The following is a 21,796-nucleotide window of genomic DNA, read 5'->3' on the forward strand; positions in this document are numbered from 1 at the left end:
CAGTGAGGCTTTTCTAAACCATTACACATACTGATGTCATAGGGTATGAAATGTTCCTCGTCGTTTCGGCGGACTTATCACTTGCGCTCGGCTTTTCTGACGGCAGAGCCTGACGCATACTCTGGCCCTCGAATGACGTCTCCCGCCTTTTCGCGAGCAGCTGAAAACTTATGGTGCGTTCCAATTTCCCCCTTAGGCAGATTCGCTCCCGTCTTCGCGGACGGCCCACCATCTTAAGCCCCGTTCCAATTCGAACTAAGCAGTCACCGAAGATTGCTCATAGGAGACGGCATCAAAGTCAGCAACGATGCAGGCTACCTTACTGTGTAAACTAATAATTGGCGCCAGCGCCCCCTTCTTGCGTAAAAATGTTGTAACAAAAGCACACATTCTTTTATTGAAATGGTTAGTACTATAATTTACTAGTGGTGAAGATAAATTTTTAAATCCCATAATGTTTGTATTAATAACAGTAATATAATGTAGGAAGCCTGTGGCTTGCGTTACTCAAAATGTCTGCTACGAGGTTGTCGTCTGCGTTGGTGTTGCGTTCGGTATCGCTGCGTCGTTGCAATTTTATTCCTTTAGAGGTGTAAATGCTTCGTAAGCTGTCTACCAAGCTGTCGGCGAATTGGAACGCAGCCCTAGTCTTTGCCAGGAACACATAGGGCGGTCCTATTTTTCACAGGTGCCCTATCATCTATCATGTGATTTCGATGTTTGGTTTGTGATTTTTAATGAATACTGGACTGTATGCTGCATGCCTCATTGCAAAAAAAAAAAAAAAAGATTGCGCTGAGCCTCTGTGGCGGGAAATACTGGGTCCTGTCTAGCTTGACGCATGCGCTCGTCGTCTTGAGCGAGAACTACTTGACCCTGCCTGGGGTTTTTGTCTACGGCACAAAATTTTTCGACCAACGAGGGGCTAGCAGCTTCGCTGTAAAATGGGATTGTGCCGCGCTGCAGAAACTGTGAGGCGCGAAGAACCAGAGCCAACAACGCACACAAGAAAAGACTGCGAAGAAACTCATTGTCTGCTCTTTGCTGGGAATCTGGTTAAGAATATCTTGCGCTGGACCACAGAACAAGATATCAGTTTCGGGTGCACTTCTTTATACTATAATGAATGAATGAAACAAATCTTTATTAAAACAACAGGTGCAGTTGTTAGGGCACCCGCCTGGAGGAGGGGATCCCTAGTCCGGGATCCCCTGGCTGCGGCTGGCTGCGCGGGCCCTTTGCACCAGGTCAAGCTGGAACGTAGGGTCCTTGCTGGTCAACCGCGCCGTCCACTGTTGTATAGAGGGGTTGGGGATTGGGTGCAGGTCCGGTGTCAGGTGGCTGGATAGTCTGTCGGATAAATGGCATGAAGAAGGATACGGTGTGGATACGTGTTAGTTTGAAGTCGTCTGAACGTTGTTGCTTCATCCCTTGTGAGTTGGTGGTGTGGAATGGGGAAAATTTGCCGTTTGTGTCGGTAGTCCGCCAATAAAAGTATATTTACAACTCACAAAAATTGACATTTTCGAGATTTTCGGGGTTGTGGGAGATCGCGGTGACGGCGCTTTAAATGCGCGTATACACCAAAGTAACCGCGTACCCTCTTTGCCTCTATTGCTTGTCCCCAACAACGAATGCGAAAAGAAATGGCAGAAACTCAGAAAGTGAGCGCCATTTGTGAACACATCTTGTTGTCAAGTTCTTCTTTAATATTTTGTTGGTTTTCAGTTGTAGATAATTTTTTCGCCAGGTGCTCACGACATTTATAAGCTCATGGGAGCAGGAATACGCAGGAGAGACCCTGACGTGACTTCTTGTGAAGCCCCTCCCGGGAGGAGCGGATGTTTGTTCCATTATGTGTTAGTGCTTCTCGCAGTTTTTGCCGGTATTTTCATTCATAAAGCACCTGATCACGCACGTTGGGCACGCGAGTGATTAAGAAACCTGCGGACGCAACGAAATTTGTTCGGAATCAGCCGTACTCCCCTTCTCCGCCGCTAGTTTTGCTCACACCCACAGCACTCCCAAGCCCCGCACAGGAGTCTTTTGAGTTCTTTTCCTCCATGCTACTCTGGCTGAAAAGAATGTAAAGGCATTGAGTAAACAAGTGAGGTAGTCGAGCGGCCATTAAATCACCGAAGTACTCTTTAAAAGATGATAGTTGATACTGTGGCTATCGTAGTGGAGAGTGACGGATTGATTTACTCGATCGTGTACTAAAAACGCACAGCAAAATCTTGGTGAACGGGAGGTTCCGACGTACAGCGTTCAGCTTTCATGGACGAAGAACAAAAAGGCAGCGGATGGGCAGTTAATCAACACAACGCTGAGCGAGTTTTATTTTGAGGCGAAAGCCTTGAGTAAAAAGTAAATAGAAATTGTGAGGCCACTTAAGAACTTCTTATGGCTTGTGAATACAAATACGTGAGTCCTCAGATGAACACCTGAGACACATTGTTTTGTCTTGCGTTGTATAAGGGCTTTGCAATCTTACCGCAGGAACCGCTTTTCTTTGCAAACCACTTTAACTCTTTAAAAATGCTTCGATCTATTCCTATTCGTTGCGGCGCCACTCTTTAATGAAACCGCGAAATGGGACAGTTGTCGGCGATGAAACATTTCGCTACTTCGTCCCCTCCCTCCATCTGCGGTATACTGGCGGCAACGAGTACCTCTCGCTAAATCAAGTTCAACCTCGCGCTTTGGAACACTTCGGGATATAGAACTCGAGCACTGGAACGCTTCCGAATGAGTTGTTCTCAGATATGATTGCTGGACGCAGCCTTTCTCGCTCAATGAGCCTTTTACGGCTGTCCCATTAAAATACATTTTAGTTCGCATTGAGCTCAAAGGCGGTTCTCCATAGTAGGAGCCCATTGAGTTACCGCCACCCTATCTCTGCTTTTTTTCTTTATTTAATGTGTTTCATATAAAGTGGCACACAAAACTACAGAAGAAAGATGGGCCACGTGTCTGCCCACTGCGCTACAAATGTCGTCGAAAGACGATGTCATTAAAAATTCCTCAACAGCCGTAAGTGGCTCACCCCTCGACAGCTATGTGAATCTGAGATTCGGTTTTCGACCTCTGTTCTTCAACAAACTGCGAAGTACTTTCCAGAAAATACTGCTTTGCTGGTTTCGCACCTGTAGCACCTTAGTCAGGCTAAACGTGAACTGTTAAGGGAGAGCTGTTGAGGGCGTGATGCGCTTGAGGGCGAGCTAAACAGATCAAATAGTAGTGAACGCTCTTCCTTATTGTTCACGCTCAGAAAACAAATGCCCTGTGGATGTAGCGGAAGTTCCAAACGCATGGTCCTCTCGAGAAGATCCTGCAAATATAATGCAGCCCAACAATGCAGGGACATGCGTGCTATGACCTCAAGTGCTTGCCACCCCCTGGAAAAAAACACTCCCCTTTCTTGCATCCGCTTTCAACTGAGTGTGTATGTGCGTGCAATTTAAGGAAAAAGCTCCAGGCATTCACATGCATTCACATTGCATTCACATTGGCAACGGTGGAAGAACAGTTCCTATTGTTGCCTTTGTAGCTCATACCTACTGTTGGGAAAGGTCAGGTAATCTGAACTTTGGTGGGGGGGGGGGGACTGGGAGAGGGGGCTAAAGTGCCTGATTCACAAAAATTTAAACTGCACTCGGAGACGTTACAGATGCAGCGCAAGACGTTAACGTGATTGCACGTGAGTAGAAGAGGTTCCCATTAGCCATTCAGGACTGTGAATCTAGGGAAGCTGTTGAGTACGCCAGTTTGGTTGTTGAAGTGACTCGCTCCAAAAGACGAATAAACAAAAACGAAGAAAGAGACGCAGATTCTTTGTAGCAGTTCATTAGCTTTTCATCAGTAAAACCAGGTGACCGATTTTAAATCACATAAGCATGCGCAAGTGCTACGGGGAATTTTGTTGAGTGCAAAATCACTAGCATCGCGTAACGTATTGTGCAGTTGGGCCTAGAAAAAAAAGAAGACTGCAGTTCCAAAACATTCGCGTCTGAGTTGATTCTAGCTCTTCCGCTCGTGCTGTAAAGGAGACGGCACGAGATTATCACATCGCTGGAACCTAGCGATTTCGATGGAATCCCCCCCCCCCCCTTCCCCTGAGGAAAAAAATCCGGTTCCAGAAAAGGCTAGCGATGATACATTCCTTGTCGCATCGGTCACAGAACCAATCCCCCACCCCACCAAGTCTCACCCAATCATAACGGCGCCCAAGATCGCTAACTACGACCTCTCGTAACGGCGTTTTGTAGCCCGAACGATTTTCTAAATTGAACCGCCGCAGGTTATAATGCTGGAAGCACAGTTGGGCTACCAATCGGTGATTACACATAAACCAGGTGAAGAGCCAATCATCGTGCTATTCACGTGTGACGGGGAGTGAAAGGCCGCCGACCTTTATCTGGGGGTTAACGACGGAGCACTAGGCGTGGCAGCTACTGACGTGATTCCTTCCTTGCTAAGACCTCAAGTATGGCCTTCAGCATTAGATGTTCGTATTCCCAGAATGATGCGAAGGCGTAAAGTGATTTCCATCTCTGCTCAAACCATTTATACGCAGCTTTTTCTCTCCCAGGCCTGCCTAGGAAAAGTGGAAATGAGGCGGCTGCAACACCTTTCCTGTGTCCTGCTTGTGATTCACGCCACGGTGCTTTTGGTTGCCGGCGAGGACTACACATGTGACGCTAGCCGCGTGCTTCCCGAAAGACTGGTGAAGGAGATTCGAAGTTACGCGCCTGTGGTCAACAAGATAATCGACACCGTTTTGCGGGGAGCGGAACAGAACGTGACGTACGATGAACTGGCGAAGTTCGTGGACACCTTCGGCGCTAGGCCTTCGGGGAGCCAGGTCCTGGAAAACTCTATCGACTACATGTTCGAAAAGCTTCGAAAAGAGGGACTTGATTTCGTGCACACGGAGAACGCCACCGTGGTGGACTGGCGAAGAGGGCACGAAGAGGCCTGGATAGTGAAGCCAAGGGTCAAGAAGATGGACATCCTGGGTCTCGGCGGCAGCATTGCGACGCCAGCCGAAGGAATAGAGGCACCCGTGTTTGTTGTCAATTGCTTCGACGACCTTCAAGCGAACGCTGCCAAGGTGGGTAAACATGTTATCCAAGTTTTTGACGTCGTGTCATCCTTTCTTAAACTTTGATTAGAAAATGCAGGCTCCACAGCCCCGCGTTGTGAAACCTTGGTCCTAAATGGCACGTGACGGGGCTGCTTCAAGGGCACTCAAAGGTCACTAAATGCTGCTTGGGGTTGCTACAAGGTCAGGTCAGTCATGGGAGAAGACCATTAGGTTCAGTTTTAGGTGAGCGTAACCCGTCTGATACCGTGTTCGTGCGTTTCCGCGCGTTGGAAGCTGGCCTGGACCAAGTTGAGATGGTTCACTACTTGAACAGACAAAACAACCGCAATCATGTGTAATTAGCAGGTGAGGAGATATTCTATATCTTATACTACAGCAAACCTGTTCATGAAAATTTTTCCGCCGTTCCTGGCGCCCGTTCTGAACGTGCAGTTGGTCAATGATGGCACTGTAGTGCAGTGCACTTTGACAGCCGCAATGCGTCCTAAACCCTACGAGTACGTAAAACGAACAAAGAATGCGCATGTTTGTGCGTTTAAATAAAGAAAACACAACGGCGGAGGAACGCGCTGCCTCTTAATGGCGGTGATTTGTACACTTGCAAAATCCACGTGCATCTGGTGACCTGGTCGTGTATGTGCCAAAAAAGCAGTCACGTCTTAATCCACAACCACGTGTTCCGCAAAATCGTTGAGACGCAGCTTCAGGTGACCGCAACTCAGGAAGTTGCAAGCCCCTGGCGCCTCGAGAAATGCAAATGATGTGCTTTCATATATTTCAGCCCCTCTATTTCCTCTATACTGCTTCTAACTCTCCGTTGCACACTGTCTGGCGTTTACAGAAGGTTGGAGTACGATATCATTACGTTTTTTTTTTCAAAACCATTGCGTGCGTTAATTCTGCTAAAACTACGTTTTACGCGGTGAGCGGGAATTCATCCGTCCCTTAGCAAAAGACACCAGACCATCTCTCAAACTGCACCATTAAAATAGCAGTGCCGTAGCCATGGCTCTAGAAGCCGATGGAACGCACATCGTCAATTGCTACTGATGCTGTTCTCGTGCATCGCCTCCGTAAAGAATACGGAACTCCTGTGCGGGAATGAACGCTCGTGCTCCGATGCAGTAATTACGTGACGTACTGAAGTGCTGACTGTTTCTATCATCGCGTGAGAGAAAAGATGACGTGTTAGGCTTCACGATGTTAGTATGGCCAATGGTTTTCGTGGCCTTAAGCGGCTGTGGCGTCCACTTTTCTGATGAGGGCGAGAAAAAAAAAAAAAACGCCCGTGTGTTCGATGTTTCGGCGCACGCTAAAGATCCCCACGTGGTTAAAATTAATCCGGAGCCATCTACGCCGTGCCTCATCGTCATTGAAGCGTCGGCGCGTTGAACCCCCGTAACCAATCAATCGTCGCCTTCAGCGCTGAAAATGTCTGACTACTGGGCTTTGACTACACCGCTTATAACAGGCGCCGTGAAAGTGTGACTTGTAAGCTGCGTTCAGATTTCTGAAGATACACGTGAAGTTTTTTTTTTATCTACAGGGCGTAACATTAGTTATGCATTCACAATGAATTAGTGCGTTGCTGCGTCTAGCGAGCACTAATGGCGCGGCAAAAGCGTTGTGGTTGTCATTACGGTGATATCCAAAAAGGGCATTTGCGCAAAGTAGCCTCAGGCTCTAGTACTTACGGTGAGGAAAGCGGTCAAGATAAATAAACTAAAATGTTCTGTAAATGTCTGCGGAAGTGAATGGGAAGAACTGCTCAAATGTCAAAGCCTATTTCTTAAGAGAAAGGCAATTAAAACGCCAAGCTATTCTCCCATGCAACCATATTCAAAGTAAAAGTCAGAAATCCAAACTGCTTCAACCGTGTTGGAATGGCACTGTCGGATAGACGTCGGTTTTGTAATCGCAGGGGACCTAGGTTTGATTCCGACCATTGGAAGGGTTTTTTTTTTTTTTTCTCGAGGCGCTCGATGTGTCTTCGTTTATCATCTTCATTGCTTTGTACAACCCATCACGTAAAGTAGTCTTTCTTGCAGGGCGTTTTGCGAGACGAACGGCACCAGCAGTGAGGCGTACACAGCTTCGCTTAAATATCATAGCTTGCTGCCATTCATCCCATCTACTGAACCGACACAGCTGAGCACGAGGACGCGATTTCGATTCCTCGCCGCAGCGGCCGCTTTTCTGATGGAGGCGAAAAGCAAAAAAACGCCCGTGTGTACGAGATTTCTGTGCACGTTAAAGATCCTCAGGTGGTCGAAATTAATCCGGAGCCCTCCACTACGGCGCGCCTCACCGTCTGCGTTGCGTCGGCGCATTAAACCCAACAATCAATCAATCATAAACGCTGAACTGATACTCGGAGTAGTGATACGAAACTTCGATCAGCCCAAACAGCCATAGAAGTAAAGATAGCAGGTGCCGCTCTTACAGGTGAACTAATGGAAGAAGCAAGCAATTGATTGAGAAAAGACAATAAGTAGGTCGACAGATCGCACTTGAAATTAAAAGAAAGAAGTGCAGTTTGGAAGGAAGTGTTATGGGAATTATAAGTGATGGAGTAATAGAATGAAGACCACTGTAGTGGGGTACAGGCACAGAAACGCCGGCTCAAGTGTGATAGAAGAAAATAATTGTGCAATAAATTCATTCGTCTGGCCCATTATAAAAGGGGGCTGGCAGTCACTGAGCAAGACTAAAGATCAAAAGCTTTGAAACTGTAGGTAAAAATGACCACTACGACAAATACAGCCAGACGAAGTAACAAGTCTTTTGTCTTATCTCACAACCTTGAGCGCTGCAACATTGTAACAACGTTGCAACAACCTTGAGCGCTGCAATGGGACACATTAAGGGATGCCATTAAGAGTCACGTGCGCAGTTTGCCATTTTCTTCACGTAAAAATGAACTAAACACGCATTATAACACTAATGATTTAACTAGTAGGTAAGTGAATGATTATGAGGTTTAACGCGCCGACGGTACACAGGCGATGAGGCGCGCCGTAGTGGAGGGCTCAGGAATAATTCTGCCACCTGGGCATCTCTAACGTGCGCCTAAATTTCGAGCAAGCAGGCGTCTTAGCTTTTCGCGAAAAGCGGCCGCTGCGACCGGGAATCGAACCCGCGTTCTCGGGCTCAGCCGCACAAAGCCTTAGCCAGTGAGCCACCGCCACGGGTGACTAGTAGCTAAGAAGCTCCACACTTCTGCAAGGCTGATCAACCAGTATTCACTGGGCGTAGTATCTTCAACGCAGCGCAGGTTCTCTGCAAGGATCGCGTACTTTGGACTTTACGCTCTAACAATTGTGCATGTCAGGTACGTCCGTCGCCGAGAGTTATGAGACATATTTTTCTAGCCTCCATCCGCAGGGAAATTACTGTACGTTTCACTTATTTTTCACATCTTATTACCGCACCCGCTACTGTATGTATGTACGTGTATGAAACACCACCACACTGCCATCTGCTCAGATGTGTACTGCCTCTAAAGTCTTTTGATTTCGCCTCGTATAGAATAGAACGAGCATACAGGTGTTACAACGCACAAATGCGGCTCATACCCAGCTTTCTCGCTCAAAATTCCAACCTGTCAGGAACCTAGCAAAACCACTTTAGGAAAGTGATATTTGGCATAAAGCCAGAAGTCAACGTGAAGATGAAAACACTGAAAGAATTTGCCAGGTTTCTGAATATCCTGTGTGTAATTCGCTGTCAAACCTTACTCCCCATGCATTTCTACGGGATAGTTTCCATGGCTCAGGAACCTAGTTGCGCAACGTGCGTGACTTGAAACTGTGCACAAAGCAAGCATTCACCCCAAATATTAGCTGTGCAAAATAACTTTTCATTTCGCTAAACAATTGCACAGTAATCTCTGTTGAAAGGACTGCCATGAGCGGGAAAGCTGCACATGCCCGAAATTACATCCAGCTGAAATTTTCTGCCGTAGTGAAAGGAACTTTCTGTGTACATTTGCGCACGGCGTCCGCGATCAGCAGCAGCACGAGAGAAGCGCGCCGTGCTGGTCGGAGTAAAGGCGTTATGTCAAGGGAGAAAAATTCGCAGTCACTCCACTTTGGAAGGCGGATGACCAGCGATGCTTTTTCAGTATACAACATAGAGGGGCCACATAATTTAGGTAAACAGTATACAAGCAAATGTCATTTTTCTACAGCGTTCAGCGTTGAACAAAGAGGTTTGCGCTTCGGGAACGATACATATGCAACTCCAGCCACACATTTTGCCGTGGTTGAACGCTGTTCATTAATGCAAGTTTGAGCGAAAGCTAGGTTTTGAGGCTAGAGCGCGAAGTGAACGCGTGCATAATTGCATGGTAAGACAAACACCGACGCTGCTAGCAGCAATCGCTGCTTTTGTCGTTGGTGAACTTGGATGCACCCAAGGCCGTGTAGGCTTTTTTGACGAAGTGCGTTCTTACTTTTCCTTCTATCCCATTAGTTGCACTCCTCCTCGCGGAACAAAATAGCTATTAAACGCTTTCACTGCGGAAGCGCACAAACCGCTTGGTTGACCAGGGCTGACCTCCCTTACTCGTTCCACTATCCCCCTGTCTGCACCTTTTCCTTTGGAAAAAACGAGTAATTAGGCGCTTCCATTGCGGGAGCCGTCGGAATAACGGATTGCTTTGGTCAGGGGCCGAAACGGGGCCGGTGGGCTTTCTTCAGCGCCGCAAGACCGCACGAGGCACTTGGTTTACCTTGACTGAGCTTGAAGGCCACACGGATGCTACGAAGCGTTTCCTTGATTGCTACCTGCAGTAATAAGCTTCGTTAAATTCTAATTCCCTCAATTCAAAGAGAAGAAGCAAGGTAGAATTGGACTCGCTTAGTGACGCAAATAAACAAAACGCGTGCCTTTACTCATAGAACTAATCAGCGTCACATGGTTACATTATTTTTTTTCTTCCCGGTGGCATCAGCTACGCCATCGCGGAATTCTGCGCACTGCGCACGACGGTTTTTTCTTTGTTATATATTTTTACAGTTATTTGGTTATGACAGTATTCTTTAAAACTTTCTTCGTTTACTGGCCTTGCATGACCATGAATTTTGCTTTTTTAACGTTTTTAGATCAAGAAGTGCCCATTTTTCGTCGTTTTTGTGACAACCATGGTAAATACCACCGCTACCCTCGGTTATGTACATTTGTTTTGCGGCTGAAGTGCCCATATTTTTCCTTGCGCTAAATATTGCCGACAAGTTTGAACCGTGCCCCCCAATGTTTCCACTTAGGAAAGTTGTACTTTTTTATGTATGTCGTGTTCGGATATTTTATTGCGGTGCTTTCCACAACGGTGTAGTATACGTGTGTCACTCGAACTTTGTGATCAGGCGTGCATTTCTGTGCAAAAACACGGCTTACCCTAGAAAACCGGGTACCCACAAACATATTTATCGTTTCAGGCGCAGGGGAAAATACTCGTCTTCAACCAAGAGTACACAACGTACGGCAAGACCGTCGACTACCGTGTCCGTGGTGCCGCCGAAGCGGCCAAGGTGGGCGCCGTCGCCGCTCTGGTGCGCTCCGTGACGCCGAAGTCCGTCTACTCACCGCACACGGGGTACATGAAGTACGAACCTGGCGTGCCCAAGATACCGACTGCGTCAATCACCGTCGAAGACGCCGAGTTTCTCGCTAGGCTTCAGGAGAGAGGTAAGTCCCCTTAAAGTTGCGAAAATATGTTACTCCACATAGGGTTCCCTGTAGGGAATAGAAGTAGCCACCTGTCTCTGGGAGAATGGAGAGGCGGACTACAGTCAAACCCGTTTATAGCGAACTGCAATATGCACCGCCCGCGATTAGTTCGATATATCCAATAGTTCGATAAAGCCGAACCCGCCTATAACGAGCTTATTGTGCCCCCCCCCCCCCCCATCTCCGCCATCCGCGTATGCAGAAACGAACACAGTACAGTAGCCATTACCATACCAAAATAATCCATTTTTTGCAAGTAATAAAGCTACTTTCCACCTTAAGTGCCAACGTTGCAAAAAAAGTGGTGATTTTTGTTTTCAATTTCGTTTTGGCGGCTTCAACTAGCATAGCATTCTCTACAAGAAACATTGTTTGCACCAGTTCGAGTCCGCGTCCTCAAAAATCTAAGAAGCATTGGCGGAGCACATTGACTGCCGAAAGCGCTTCATTATAAGCGTCGGTCGGATTTCACTCGCAATATCATCGGGAAGGCTGGCGAGCTCTTCCCACAGTTCACCGATGCTGCTGTCTTTGTACGAACTCGCTTACTGGGCGGGTTCCGTCGCGAGTCCCGCGCGTCGGGAACGGTTACGGAAAGTACTGGGCGTTACATCGCTCCGTGCGAGGCGCAATGTCTCAGTCGCGGCTCTTGCTCAGTGGTCGCGGCCAATCCACATCTCAATCGCCGCTCTGAGATCCTGTATTTCGGCGGCCATTCTAGGCGCCCAGAGTTCCATATATCCGATATGTACTTCGTTATAAGGAATATGTTTCCCATGTATTTCCGTAACTAAAATATTTTTGTTCGATATATAGCATATTTCGCTCTATCCGGGTTCGTTATAGCCGGGTTTGACTGTAGTATGCTTTCTGCAGGTGAACTGCATGTAACCAATGCTCCAGTGTTTCCGCAGCGGTTAAATCTATGGTAACTGAGAAAACATCCCGGCTCTTCAGAGTCGTTTTATTGCGAAAGTTACAATTGGGCCATTGAGCGATATGGTAAGCATCCACTCGACGTATCAGGGAAACGGCTCCTAAACCATTTGTACTTAAGAACCATCCAAAGCGGGTGGTTCGCTTCATTAAAAGAAACAAAAAAAGCACGCGCTACAATGCAACGCTTGCAAGCGTCCATTGTTTGTGTGGCGTTCCATAACGCGCGCTAAGCAATATTCAAACATGAAGACGCATGCGGCGCTAGGCAATTACTATAAATGCGCATTGGTTGCCCTGCTCATCCGTAATAGCGCGTCCTTAAAATGGGACTTCGCAGGGCTTGCCAATGCGCATTGGCGACGCGTTCTGTAGCACAATAACCGGTACCAATTTGATCGCGAAACTTGAAGTGCACGCAATGCAAGACTTGACAAAGCACTCATGGATTTCACTTGCACACTTACGAACTCACATTCAAAACTCAAAAAGGAGTGCTTGGCAATCATAAGAATAGCATCGCTTTTTATGTTTAGTCAGCCTAAAACAACATAAGATGTTTCATGAGGTTTTAAGAACTGCCTAGCGGTGTCCTCGCATATCAACATCGAAAAAAAATATAGTTCCCCCCTCAGAAGTCTAAACAGGAATAAGCGGTTAAGGATCAGTGGCTATCTTCAGTTGAATATGATCTTTACATTGGAACAGCGTTTAGCAGCACCGAAACATCGCTAACCACTGTCGACGCACGGGCCTCTTTTATTTTTTGTCATATTTGCCCGAAGTGACAACATCTAAAATTTTGTCATCTCAACACCTTAAAACTATTCTGTATATTCGGTCAGTTTACTTTGATACGCTTCAGATATGCACCCTTAACCTGTGTTTTGATTGCAAAAAGACAAAAGACAAAGGAAACTGCAAGAACCAAAAACACATCATCTCTGTTCAATCACGCCAGTATGAGTTAACTGTTTACGCCTCAATAATGGACAAAAAAGAAAAATGTATCTTAAAATGCTTTCGCCTCACATGCGTTTTATAACGCATGCTCTGCAAACTCGTCAGACGCATGATTACAATGCGTTAATAATAGGTCAATAAAATTGCTGTCTTTACTTGGCTTGCAGGAATCGAGCCCATCGTGAGACTGATAATGGGGGCGAAAACAATGCCACCAGCTCTCTCCCGAAACACCGTAGCGGAGATTCGCGGCAAGGACAGTCCCCAGGAGGTATGTTGGTACACCATATGTATTAATCCGCACGTTTCCCTTTTTTGCGTACGGGCTGCACTTGCTTTTCCTCTGTTACGGGCTAACCAAGTTGCGACCAGGTACTGCTCAAGTGCGGCCGCCACTACATTCAATGTTAAGTTTTGTGCTTAAGCACACGGCTTCAAGTCATGTCGCTCTATTAATCGGGAAAGCCGTGGTATACCGAAGCCTGAGCTTGTGAATACTTCGTTGTACTGTGCATGGAACGTGGCTGACGTCAGCGACCTAGCGCCCGCGCTTAGTTGTGTGTGTCTGGGGGAGAGAGGGGTGTTGTGGATGTAGGTGTTAAGCTTGTGGGCAAAAATAATAGACTGCGTAGCGAGGGTGCGTCGCCAACTTTAGTCCTCGTGTCGGTGCGTTTGGTGAAGGGGAATATCCTGGCATGCGCTGCCGTAACAGATGCGCAGCATATTGTTCATATGCTTTCGTGCGTCGTGCGTCAGGCAGTCGTGCGTCAACGTTCACGCGCTGGAAGTGTTGAGACGCAGCTTGAAATGAGCTGAAGAGGGTATGCACTTTCGTGCAACGGGTAATAAGTCAGTACGCAGGTAAAGGATTGGTGATGAGTAAATGTGCTGTAATGCGATATCGGGACGTTATAGCCGCCTCCCAAACAACCCAAGTTGTCTTAGTACCACCGTTTCAAGAAAACAAAGCCTGCAATCCTGCTGCAGACTCGCCCACATGGTACTTCACGGTAAGCAAGAGGCATAGGCGTTGCTACTAGACGGTGGGAGGTGCAAGCACGCATGCCCTTCATCTAAATATATAAAACAAGATGAGCGGGAGTGAGGGGAAAAGGGAGAGAAAAACTTCGTAGTTCAGACAACCTCACTCCGGGCCATCGTGACGCATCCCTTTCTTCCACAGTCCATCACTAGCGCGAAGGCAATGGGCTACCAAGAGTTCTTGCGTAGACTTCACGTCTACTCCATTGCTGTAGTCCACCCACTGTTCCTTCCCAGGAAGTGATGCAGGAGCAGAAGTATGGCGCTACGTCTGGCTAATAGCACTCCCTGTAGAAGTGTCCTGCAGAAGATTGGAGGACAGTTATATGTGGGACAACTGGGGCGCGCAAGAATCACCTAAATATGCAGAATGGAGGTTCGTGCAGGTTCGTGCCTGTCAGCAGGTTCGTGCCTGTCAAGACATAGATGCGACACTTGTACTGGCCCGTCGGGCGTGTATATATAGGTCCTGTCGGGGGGCTTACGACCTAAAAGGTCTTGTGTGCCAGGTTGGTACAGGATTGGCAACGGCATAAATATATGGCTATTGCAACCTGTCACAGTGGGCAGTAGTGTGGCCGTAGCTGTGACTCCAGTACAGTGCCAAAACGGTCATTCCCGCCACTTCGCTATTGCTATCACGACGTTAGCTTTGGTCAATTGTTATGTCTTCTATCATCACGGGTGTATTCATACCTCAGGCCGATCTTAAATGACAGATGTATCGACAGAAATGAGAAATTTTGTAGTAATGTGAGCTTTCCCTATGCTTCCAATTTATTTGTTTATCTTTTGTAATTTGGTTGTCAGCAATATATCTTAGCCATGTGCATCTTGATTTACGGCTGTCTATTTAGACTCCTAGGGTCATACTACAGCAGACTGGACAAGCAGACAGATCTTGACCACACTGTATTAGTTTTCACATATTAGTGTTAACTACTGCGTGGGTGACCCCCTGGAGAGTGGTACCATGTTTTTCGTGTTCTTCCCTTGAGACTACTTCATCGTATGAATAGGCTCACCACGAGTGCATCAAAATCAGCCCGTTTTTTTTTTTTTTGTGGTTGTTGAGGACGAACACACCTGCAGTTTTGTGTTTGGAAAGTTTCAACCCTAAGATACGAAGATATTTAACCATGTGATTTATTTCGTGTGGTAGAGCCTGCTGTCACTACCAAATGAACCAAAACTTAGATACCAAATTGATATATTCAACGTGAATGCTGAGCGCCAACGCTGAAATCTCTAGTAGATAGATATTATTACGGACATAACGATCTTCAAGAACGAATTGGGCATTTTGATAAACGAATTGGACAGAACTTCAACGATCTTCAAGAACGAATTGGACATTTTGGCCAACGATTTGGACAGAACTTCAACTTGCTGAACTCTCACACGCTGCCAGATGGATGAGGTGCAAAGCTTCTCTCTATCACGCTTTAAGTGCGGCCTTTCGAAAGTTTTTTTGGGAGTACGGACTATCAACTTGCTCTGCTGCACCCGATTTTGTCTTACAGTACGGTACTATGCGCCATTGAGGCAAACTCTTTTTCTGGCCTGTCGCTTCGCTAGGAATACTAGTTTCGGTTTGTTGGCATGCGTGCTCGAGTGCACAACATTGTTCAAAATCAGCATGATGCTTTCTTAAATGAAACGATACGGCCCGAAAGACCACCTTGCTTCGAGCGGGCCACGTCAACCTATTAAAGCGAGTAGCAGTTGATCTGATTACATACAGTCTGCTCTGCGATGGTGGAAAGTCTGAAAGTTTGATGGTGGAAAATCAGCATGATTCTTTCTTGGACGAACAGATAGGGCCCGAAAGAGCACCTTACTTCGAGCGGGCCACCTGTACCTGTTAAAGCGAGTGCCAGTGGATCTGGTTAAATTCAGTCTGCTCTGGGATGGCAGAAAGCTTGAGGTGAAAAGGTGGGTCGAAGGCTGCAAATATCTGATAAGGAGTTTCTGGTTTTAGAATAGGAATAGCCCAGTGTCTTCCCACAGTGCTGGAATACCAGACCATGCCTTGGTTGTGCATTTCAGCAGTTCGGCAATGGTCGAGGCCACACAATATGGTGACGCATAATTCATAACGCAATCGAGTGGCCACTCGTCCCTCGAGAGGATGGAGACGGCTCGCGTTGATGCCCGAGCCGTTCCGCACCGCCCACTTCTCTCAGGGCCAGAAGCCAGGGCAGCGCTGGTCCTTCACGCTACCATGGCATCCTCCACCACTATCGCCGCCTTCACCTTACCCTGCCTCAATCCCACTCTCAACTACCCAAGGAGGAAGCATCTGGCGTCGTTTACAAATACATACTGCAACGCACGAATCCTTCACTCTATCTACCCTGCCCTATACCTCCTAAACTGCACGTTCTGCTCCCAATATTAACTACCACATCATTTGGGCCCTCAAACACATCCCACTTCTCGTCACCATTTCCAATCCGTTCTGTAGCAGCGGGAGAACCTGCTGACCAACTCCGACCATGCTGACAAGAGCTACCTTGTCACCCGTGCCGGCGCTGCAGCCTTGGCCCGGGCTTAACTAACCTAAGGCCAACCCACCCGATCAAGTCGCGGCTAAACCGCCATCATTTGCGTCTGAGATGTTCGTTCTCTTTCTCTTTCCACACTCTCTATTTAGTGCTTGAACGCGACAAATTTCAACATTCATACGACGCTTTCATCTGTTCTGACGCATTGTCACGTTTTTTTTTTTTGCTTTCCACGTTAGGAATCTATGTGTTCGATGCGGGCATTGTTGGGGTTGACTGCGTCATCACGAATGTTTAGTCAGTCACATGCTTCCCATATCGACAATTACACGCAGTGTTGCGGTTTTCACAAAGAGCACACCACTTCATCCCCAAATTCTGTCTTGTATATTCTTTTGCCTTTCCCGCGTGCATTATTTATCCAAGCTATGCTTTCCCAAAAGAAGCAGCAAACCAGCCGGTTTGCACTCCGAGCTTGAAGAGCTGCAACTATCCATCGAGACTTGTAGCCGAAATACTTGCCGCACTGGCGGGTCTTTAATATTCTGCAGAATGTTTTCTCCCTTACAGTGCACAACCTTAAACTTTCCTTGATATTATGTTTCACAATGGCGAGACACTCCCAATTTGTCTGAAAAATAAATTATGGAATAGGTATAATTATTAACCGACTAGAAGTTAAGTAAAGACCCACTGCAGCATTATAAACTGCCGCTAGTGAAATTGATACGCAGCAAGCAAAGAATGAAGAAGTTCAAACCGGTGTTACGGTCGGGAAGAGGTGTGCGCGGTTAAAAAAACTAAGAACCTAAAAAACTGGTTTCCGATTTTTTTTTCAACCAGTCAACCAGGATAACACTGAAAAAAAAAACAACCAGAGCTATTCCGGGGATATTTCCTGCGACGCCACCAATCTGCAGCCAAGGAAGCGCTTCCTTAAATCAATGCCTTGACGTGAAATCTTGCGATGATTTTGAGAGCGGGTGCTCTGCTAGTACTTAGTGATGCAGCAGCTCCCGCCGGCGGGCCACGGGTCCGCCGCGAAGACGATGACTACGAATCTGTTAAGCCATCCCTTCAGAATTCACACGTGTAAACGGCCACGGGACCATGTGACGAAAAAGTGGAGGCCTTCCGAGGCGAAGATGTGCTACAAGAGGATTTGCCCTACGCGGCTGTGCCTTCTGAAGACGACAATGAAAGGAATGACGACGATTGCTACTGAATTCAACACTGTACATAACGAATGTTCTTTGCTTCACAGTACCGTTCAGACAGATAGAGAAAAACTAAAGGAAAGGCAGGAATGTTAACCAAGCTGCGGCCTAGTCAGCTATCCTGCACGGGGGAAAGGGGAACAATGAGGAAAAAGAGGAAAACAAAAAAAGAAGGCGAAAGGGACAGACATAGCGCAGTGTGGTGAGCCTTGCGGTAGGACACTATAGACAAACAAGTTCACTGAGTTCATAGCGGGTAGTCTTTTGCGCTACAGTCTTTTGTGCAATTCCGCCGTATTGAGGAAACACAGGAGGCTTTTGTCGCCTTCTCCGCAGACGACGGAGAAGGCCAGTGGCCCAGGATTGTCTCCTCAGAGAACGGGCGCCGAGAGTCTGACTTTCGTAGAGTCGCAGAGAGCTGGCTTCGTTCCGATGAAAAATGTGGACAATCGCAGAGGACATGTCGTATGGTCTCTGGTGTGTCACACACTTCGCACGCCTCACTGGCTGCTATTCCAATCAAATAGGAGTAAGCATTTGAGAATGCGGCTCCAAGCCAGAGACGACAAAGAATGGTTGCATCAGATTGTGGCAGGCCTAATGGAAGGGGGCGCTGGAGATGGAGGTCCAGGGCATGGATACGAGCGCTCGTGAACTCTGGGGGGGGGTCCATTTGGATAGCGTGGTCTCCCGAGCAAGTTTGCGGAGAGTTCTAGCGGCGTCCGTCCTGGATAACAGAATAGATATGGTCTCCGTTTTTTGGTGTGCCAAGCGTGCGGCAGCGTCCGAACTTTCGTTTCCCACAATGCCGCAATGACTGGGAAGCCACTGAAAGGCAATGGCATGACCCGTTTGGGTGGCACGGGCGTACAGTAGTCTTACCTCGGCCAGCAGCTGTTCATGAGGTCCACGGCACAGGGCTGACTGGAGCGATTGACGCGCAGGCTTTGAGTCGAAGAAGATCGCCCATCTTCGGCATGAAGTTTGTTCATCAGTGTGAAGGGCACACTGGGTGGCGGTAAGTTCTGCAGCCGTGGAAGTGGTAAGATGGGCTATTTTGAATTCTGTGGACATGGACATTCGTGGTATAACAACGACGCCGGCAGAACTAGATGTTGTTACGGAGCCATCGGTGTAAATATGGGTGCGGTCACTGTACCTCTCGTGTAAATAAATGAGACTTAGCTGCTGTACTGCCAGCGTTGGAAAATCTTGCTTCTTTGTTAAGGCTGGGATAGTGAGGCATGCTCGAGGCTGCGTCGTACACCAAAGTGGGAGTGGCGGCCTCATCGCAGGCGTGTAGTTGAATGACATGCCGGTGATGTTGAAAGCTACAACCTTTGCTAAAGACGCATGGGGGCGTTTAGATGGCAGACTAGCGAGGTGATGATCCGGCAGCCTGGTTAGGTGCCTAATATGCGCCCTGAGTGTTTCAATTGTCACCTAAGTGGGTAAGGGGTGATCACGAGCCACATCAATGGTTGGAGCTGTTGACGTGCATGCACCGTGGTAGGTCAAGGCAAGTTCGGAGGGCCTGCGCTTGTATGCCTTGCAGTTGCTGAATATTGCTAGGGCACGCACCCGAAAGTACAGGCAGGCTGTACCGTAGGGAGCCCAAGAATAGTGCGTCGTACAGCTGAAACATTGACTTCATAGATGCTCCCACGTCTTGCCGCCGATGAACTGAAGAATGTGGGCCACTGTAGACAGCCTCTTCAAAAAACGAACCTGGGGGCTCCAAGAAAGGTCTCTGTCGACGACCACACCGAGAAACTTGTGATGCTTCACAGTAGATACCCTTTCGCCATTAACTGTCAGAGGGTATGCGTACATAGGCTTCCGTTCAAAATGGCTTTGCACTGCCGGGGTCGGGCTGCTCTCTATCGTGGTAACCGCTGTCAGTGAGGAGGTAGGCTAGGTTCTGCTGTTTGTCCAGCCTTGCACCACAAGTTCAAGCTGCGCCAACTATTACGTTTCATTTCCTATTTTCTTTTTACAGCGGTCATAATTTGGTTCAATTCCTGTAATCGCCAGCAACTACGGTCACGTTTAGCGTCTGATGCGATATCTAAAGCTCTCGCCTTAGAAGTATATCGAGACTTTTTTAGAGGAGTACGCTATCAATTTCTCATATATTTCTGACAACAAAAAAATACACGAAAGAAACCTGATTTTTCACGCCCTTCAAAATTTCATGAAAGCCTGTGCCTCTATCCTCAGGACTCGAGAAAACCAAACTCCAGGCAGAAGATTTTCACATGTTTCGGTCGGTCATCTTCACTTTTTTTATGTAAACGTTTTCGCCCTAGCTAACGAGAAATGGTCGCCTTTATTAGAATACAATAAGTACCGTTTTGCGGCCTTTGGAGAATACGTTAAAGAATTCCGCGTTGGTTTTCTCTCCTCCGGGGGGCACCGCGCCGATCCGCTGCCCTTCCAAAGGATTTACGCTTAAGCAAGACGTGCACGTGCCGAACCTCTCAGCGGCACGACAAAATGCGCTGCAAGGGAAGAAAAAACCAATGGCGCAGACCACTTTTAACAAGCGCTTGTCCTGTCGGTCGCTTTTCACCGTCCCGTGCTTTCTAAATATGCAACACCAACTAAATACTACGTGCTGTACTAAGCTGTACATCACAGGAGTCTATAATACCTGCTAAAGTTTTTGTCGTTAACGCGCAGGTAGTGCTTCTGAGCGGCCACCTGGACTCCTGGGACGTCGGCCAAGGAGCCATGGACGACGGCGCAGGCGCCTTCGTCTCCTGGCGGGCCCTGGCCGTCCTCAGGCGGATGGGTCTGCAACCACGCCGCACCATGCGCTGCGTCCTCTGGACGGGCGAAGAGCAGGGGACCATAGGGTCCGACGAATACTTCCGCCGACACGTCAAGAGCGAGCTAAACCTCATGAACTTGGTGATGGAATCCGACTCTGGGGCATTCCTGCCCATCGGCCTCGGTTTCACCTCCTCGAACGACGTCGCGCGTTGCATGGCAGCGGAGGTCGTGCGCTTGTTCGCTCCGATCAACGCAACGCGGCTGATCCTGGGAGCCTCCGTACCGGACCTGAAACCTTGGGTCAAGCAGGGCGTCCCGGCTGCTTCGTTGAATACGGCCAACGAGAAGTACTTCATTTTTCATCACACAGATGGCGACACTATGACTGTGCTGGACCGCCGAGAACTGGACCTCTGCACGGCGCTTTACGCAGGCGCAGCGTTTGTATTTGCCGACCTCAGTGAACGCCTGCCCCGGTGACCGGTGACCAAGGCTGTGTTAAATGTTCGCTAAGTCACTCCCAGTGGCGGGTCATCGTCAGGAGGAGGAGTCAGCATCTACCAGTAATGATCATGATGATGGTGATGATGATGAGGATGTGGAAGATAGTAGCCTTTTCTATTCACCGAAATTTTGGAAAACCAAAAATACAAGACATGGATACTATTATCAACTAGACTTTTTCTATGACCTGACTGGTCATCTTAGGGGTATGAAATGAAAATTAAGGGGAGGGGTAAGGACACCCGGATCTCTACTCTGTATCCGCCAATGGTCACCCCGTTGAGCACGCATCGCCACTGCGCACTTCATTCCCCAAGGCCTCAAACAAGTGAAATGAATTTATCTAATAGCATTTCTAATCCAGATTGATTGATTAAAAGGTTTATTGAAATACAGGGGACGGAGAAAGTGGGAGAAAAGAGAATAAGCTGTAGGTGAATCCGAGAACTCAAGAAAAAAATTTGGTGACTGCTCTATGCGTTGTGAAAAGGCTCCAACTGCTCAAGTAATAAACGAAGATAAAAGTTAAATAAAATTCGGCGAGCTTGTTCTGATGGAAGAACAGGTAAGTCATTCCAGTTTCCCTGTGCAGAATCAGACCCACTTTAGTGCCGTAGAATTCACTCTTTGCGCGCATGACTACCCACAAATCATGCTGATAACGTTGGTTATATGAGTAGAACTTGCATATCGATCATACATTTTACTGCGAAGCAGTGTATGTTTTCATTCCGGTAAAGCCGATTTAATCGGCGCCGCTACTACGCTCCTCCTCTCCAGCGAACAACCGCTCTTTCACAACCACTATTCCTTTCGCCACCCCCGATGCCTCTTTCACAAGTGGCACTATCGGCTGACAACAGCGGTAGCGCCGTTATCAGATGATTGCAGAGAATGCACCGGAGTGCGAACGGGCGCAAAAATGACCGAAAGCCGCCGCCGCCACGGCCGCTTCATTATCCTCCTCGCTCTGTAGGTGTGAATTGAAGAGCCACTTGTCCTATTGGAACGGCAGC

The 21,796-nt window shown here is 47.8% G+C and overlaps 1 protein-coding gene across 3 annotated transcripts in view; it reads left to right on the forward strand.

The window, feature by feature from the left end:
• LOC144147300 (carboxypeptidase Q-like) overlaps positions 1-21,315 on the forward strand; it is a 57,224-nt gene extending 35,909 nt beyond the window's left edge. For all 3 annotated transcript variants that reach the window (XM_077679396.1, XM_077679398.1, XM_077679397.1), the window contains exons 2-5: positions 4,592-5,113; positions 10,546-10,795; positions 12,904-13,007; positions 20,184-21,315. In XM_077679396.1, coding sequence (XP_077535522.1) covers positions 4,613-5,113; positions 10,546-10,795; positions 12,904-13,007; positions 20,184-20,756 — 1,428 coding nt within the window. In that variant the 5' untranslated portion in view covers positions 4,592-4,612 and the 3' untranslated portion in view covers positions 20,757-21,315. The remainder of the gene's footprint in view (positions 1-4,591; positions 5,114-10,545; positions 10,796-12,903; positions 13,008-20,183) is intronic.
• Positions 21,316-21,796: the final 481 nt, after the last annotated feature.

The sequence above is a fragment of the Haemaphysalis longicornis genome, unplaced genomic scaffold (assembly GCF_048455015.1).
Source record: "Haemaphysalis longicornis isolate Haplotype H1 unplaced genomic scaffold, Haemaphysalis longicornis Haplotype H1 scaffold_7, whole genome shotgun sequence".
In the NCBI taxonomy this organism is placed as follows: domain Eukaryota; kingdom Metazoa; phylum Arthropoda; class Arachnida; order Ixodida; family Ixodidae; genus Haemaphysalis; species Haemaphysalis longicornis.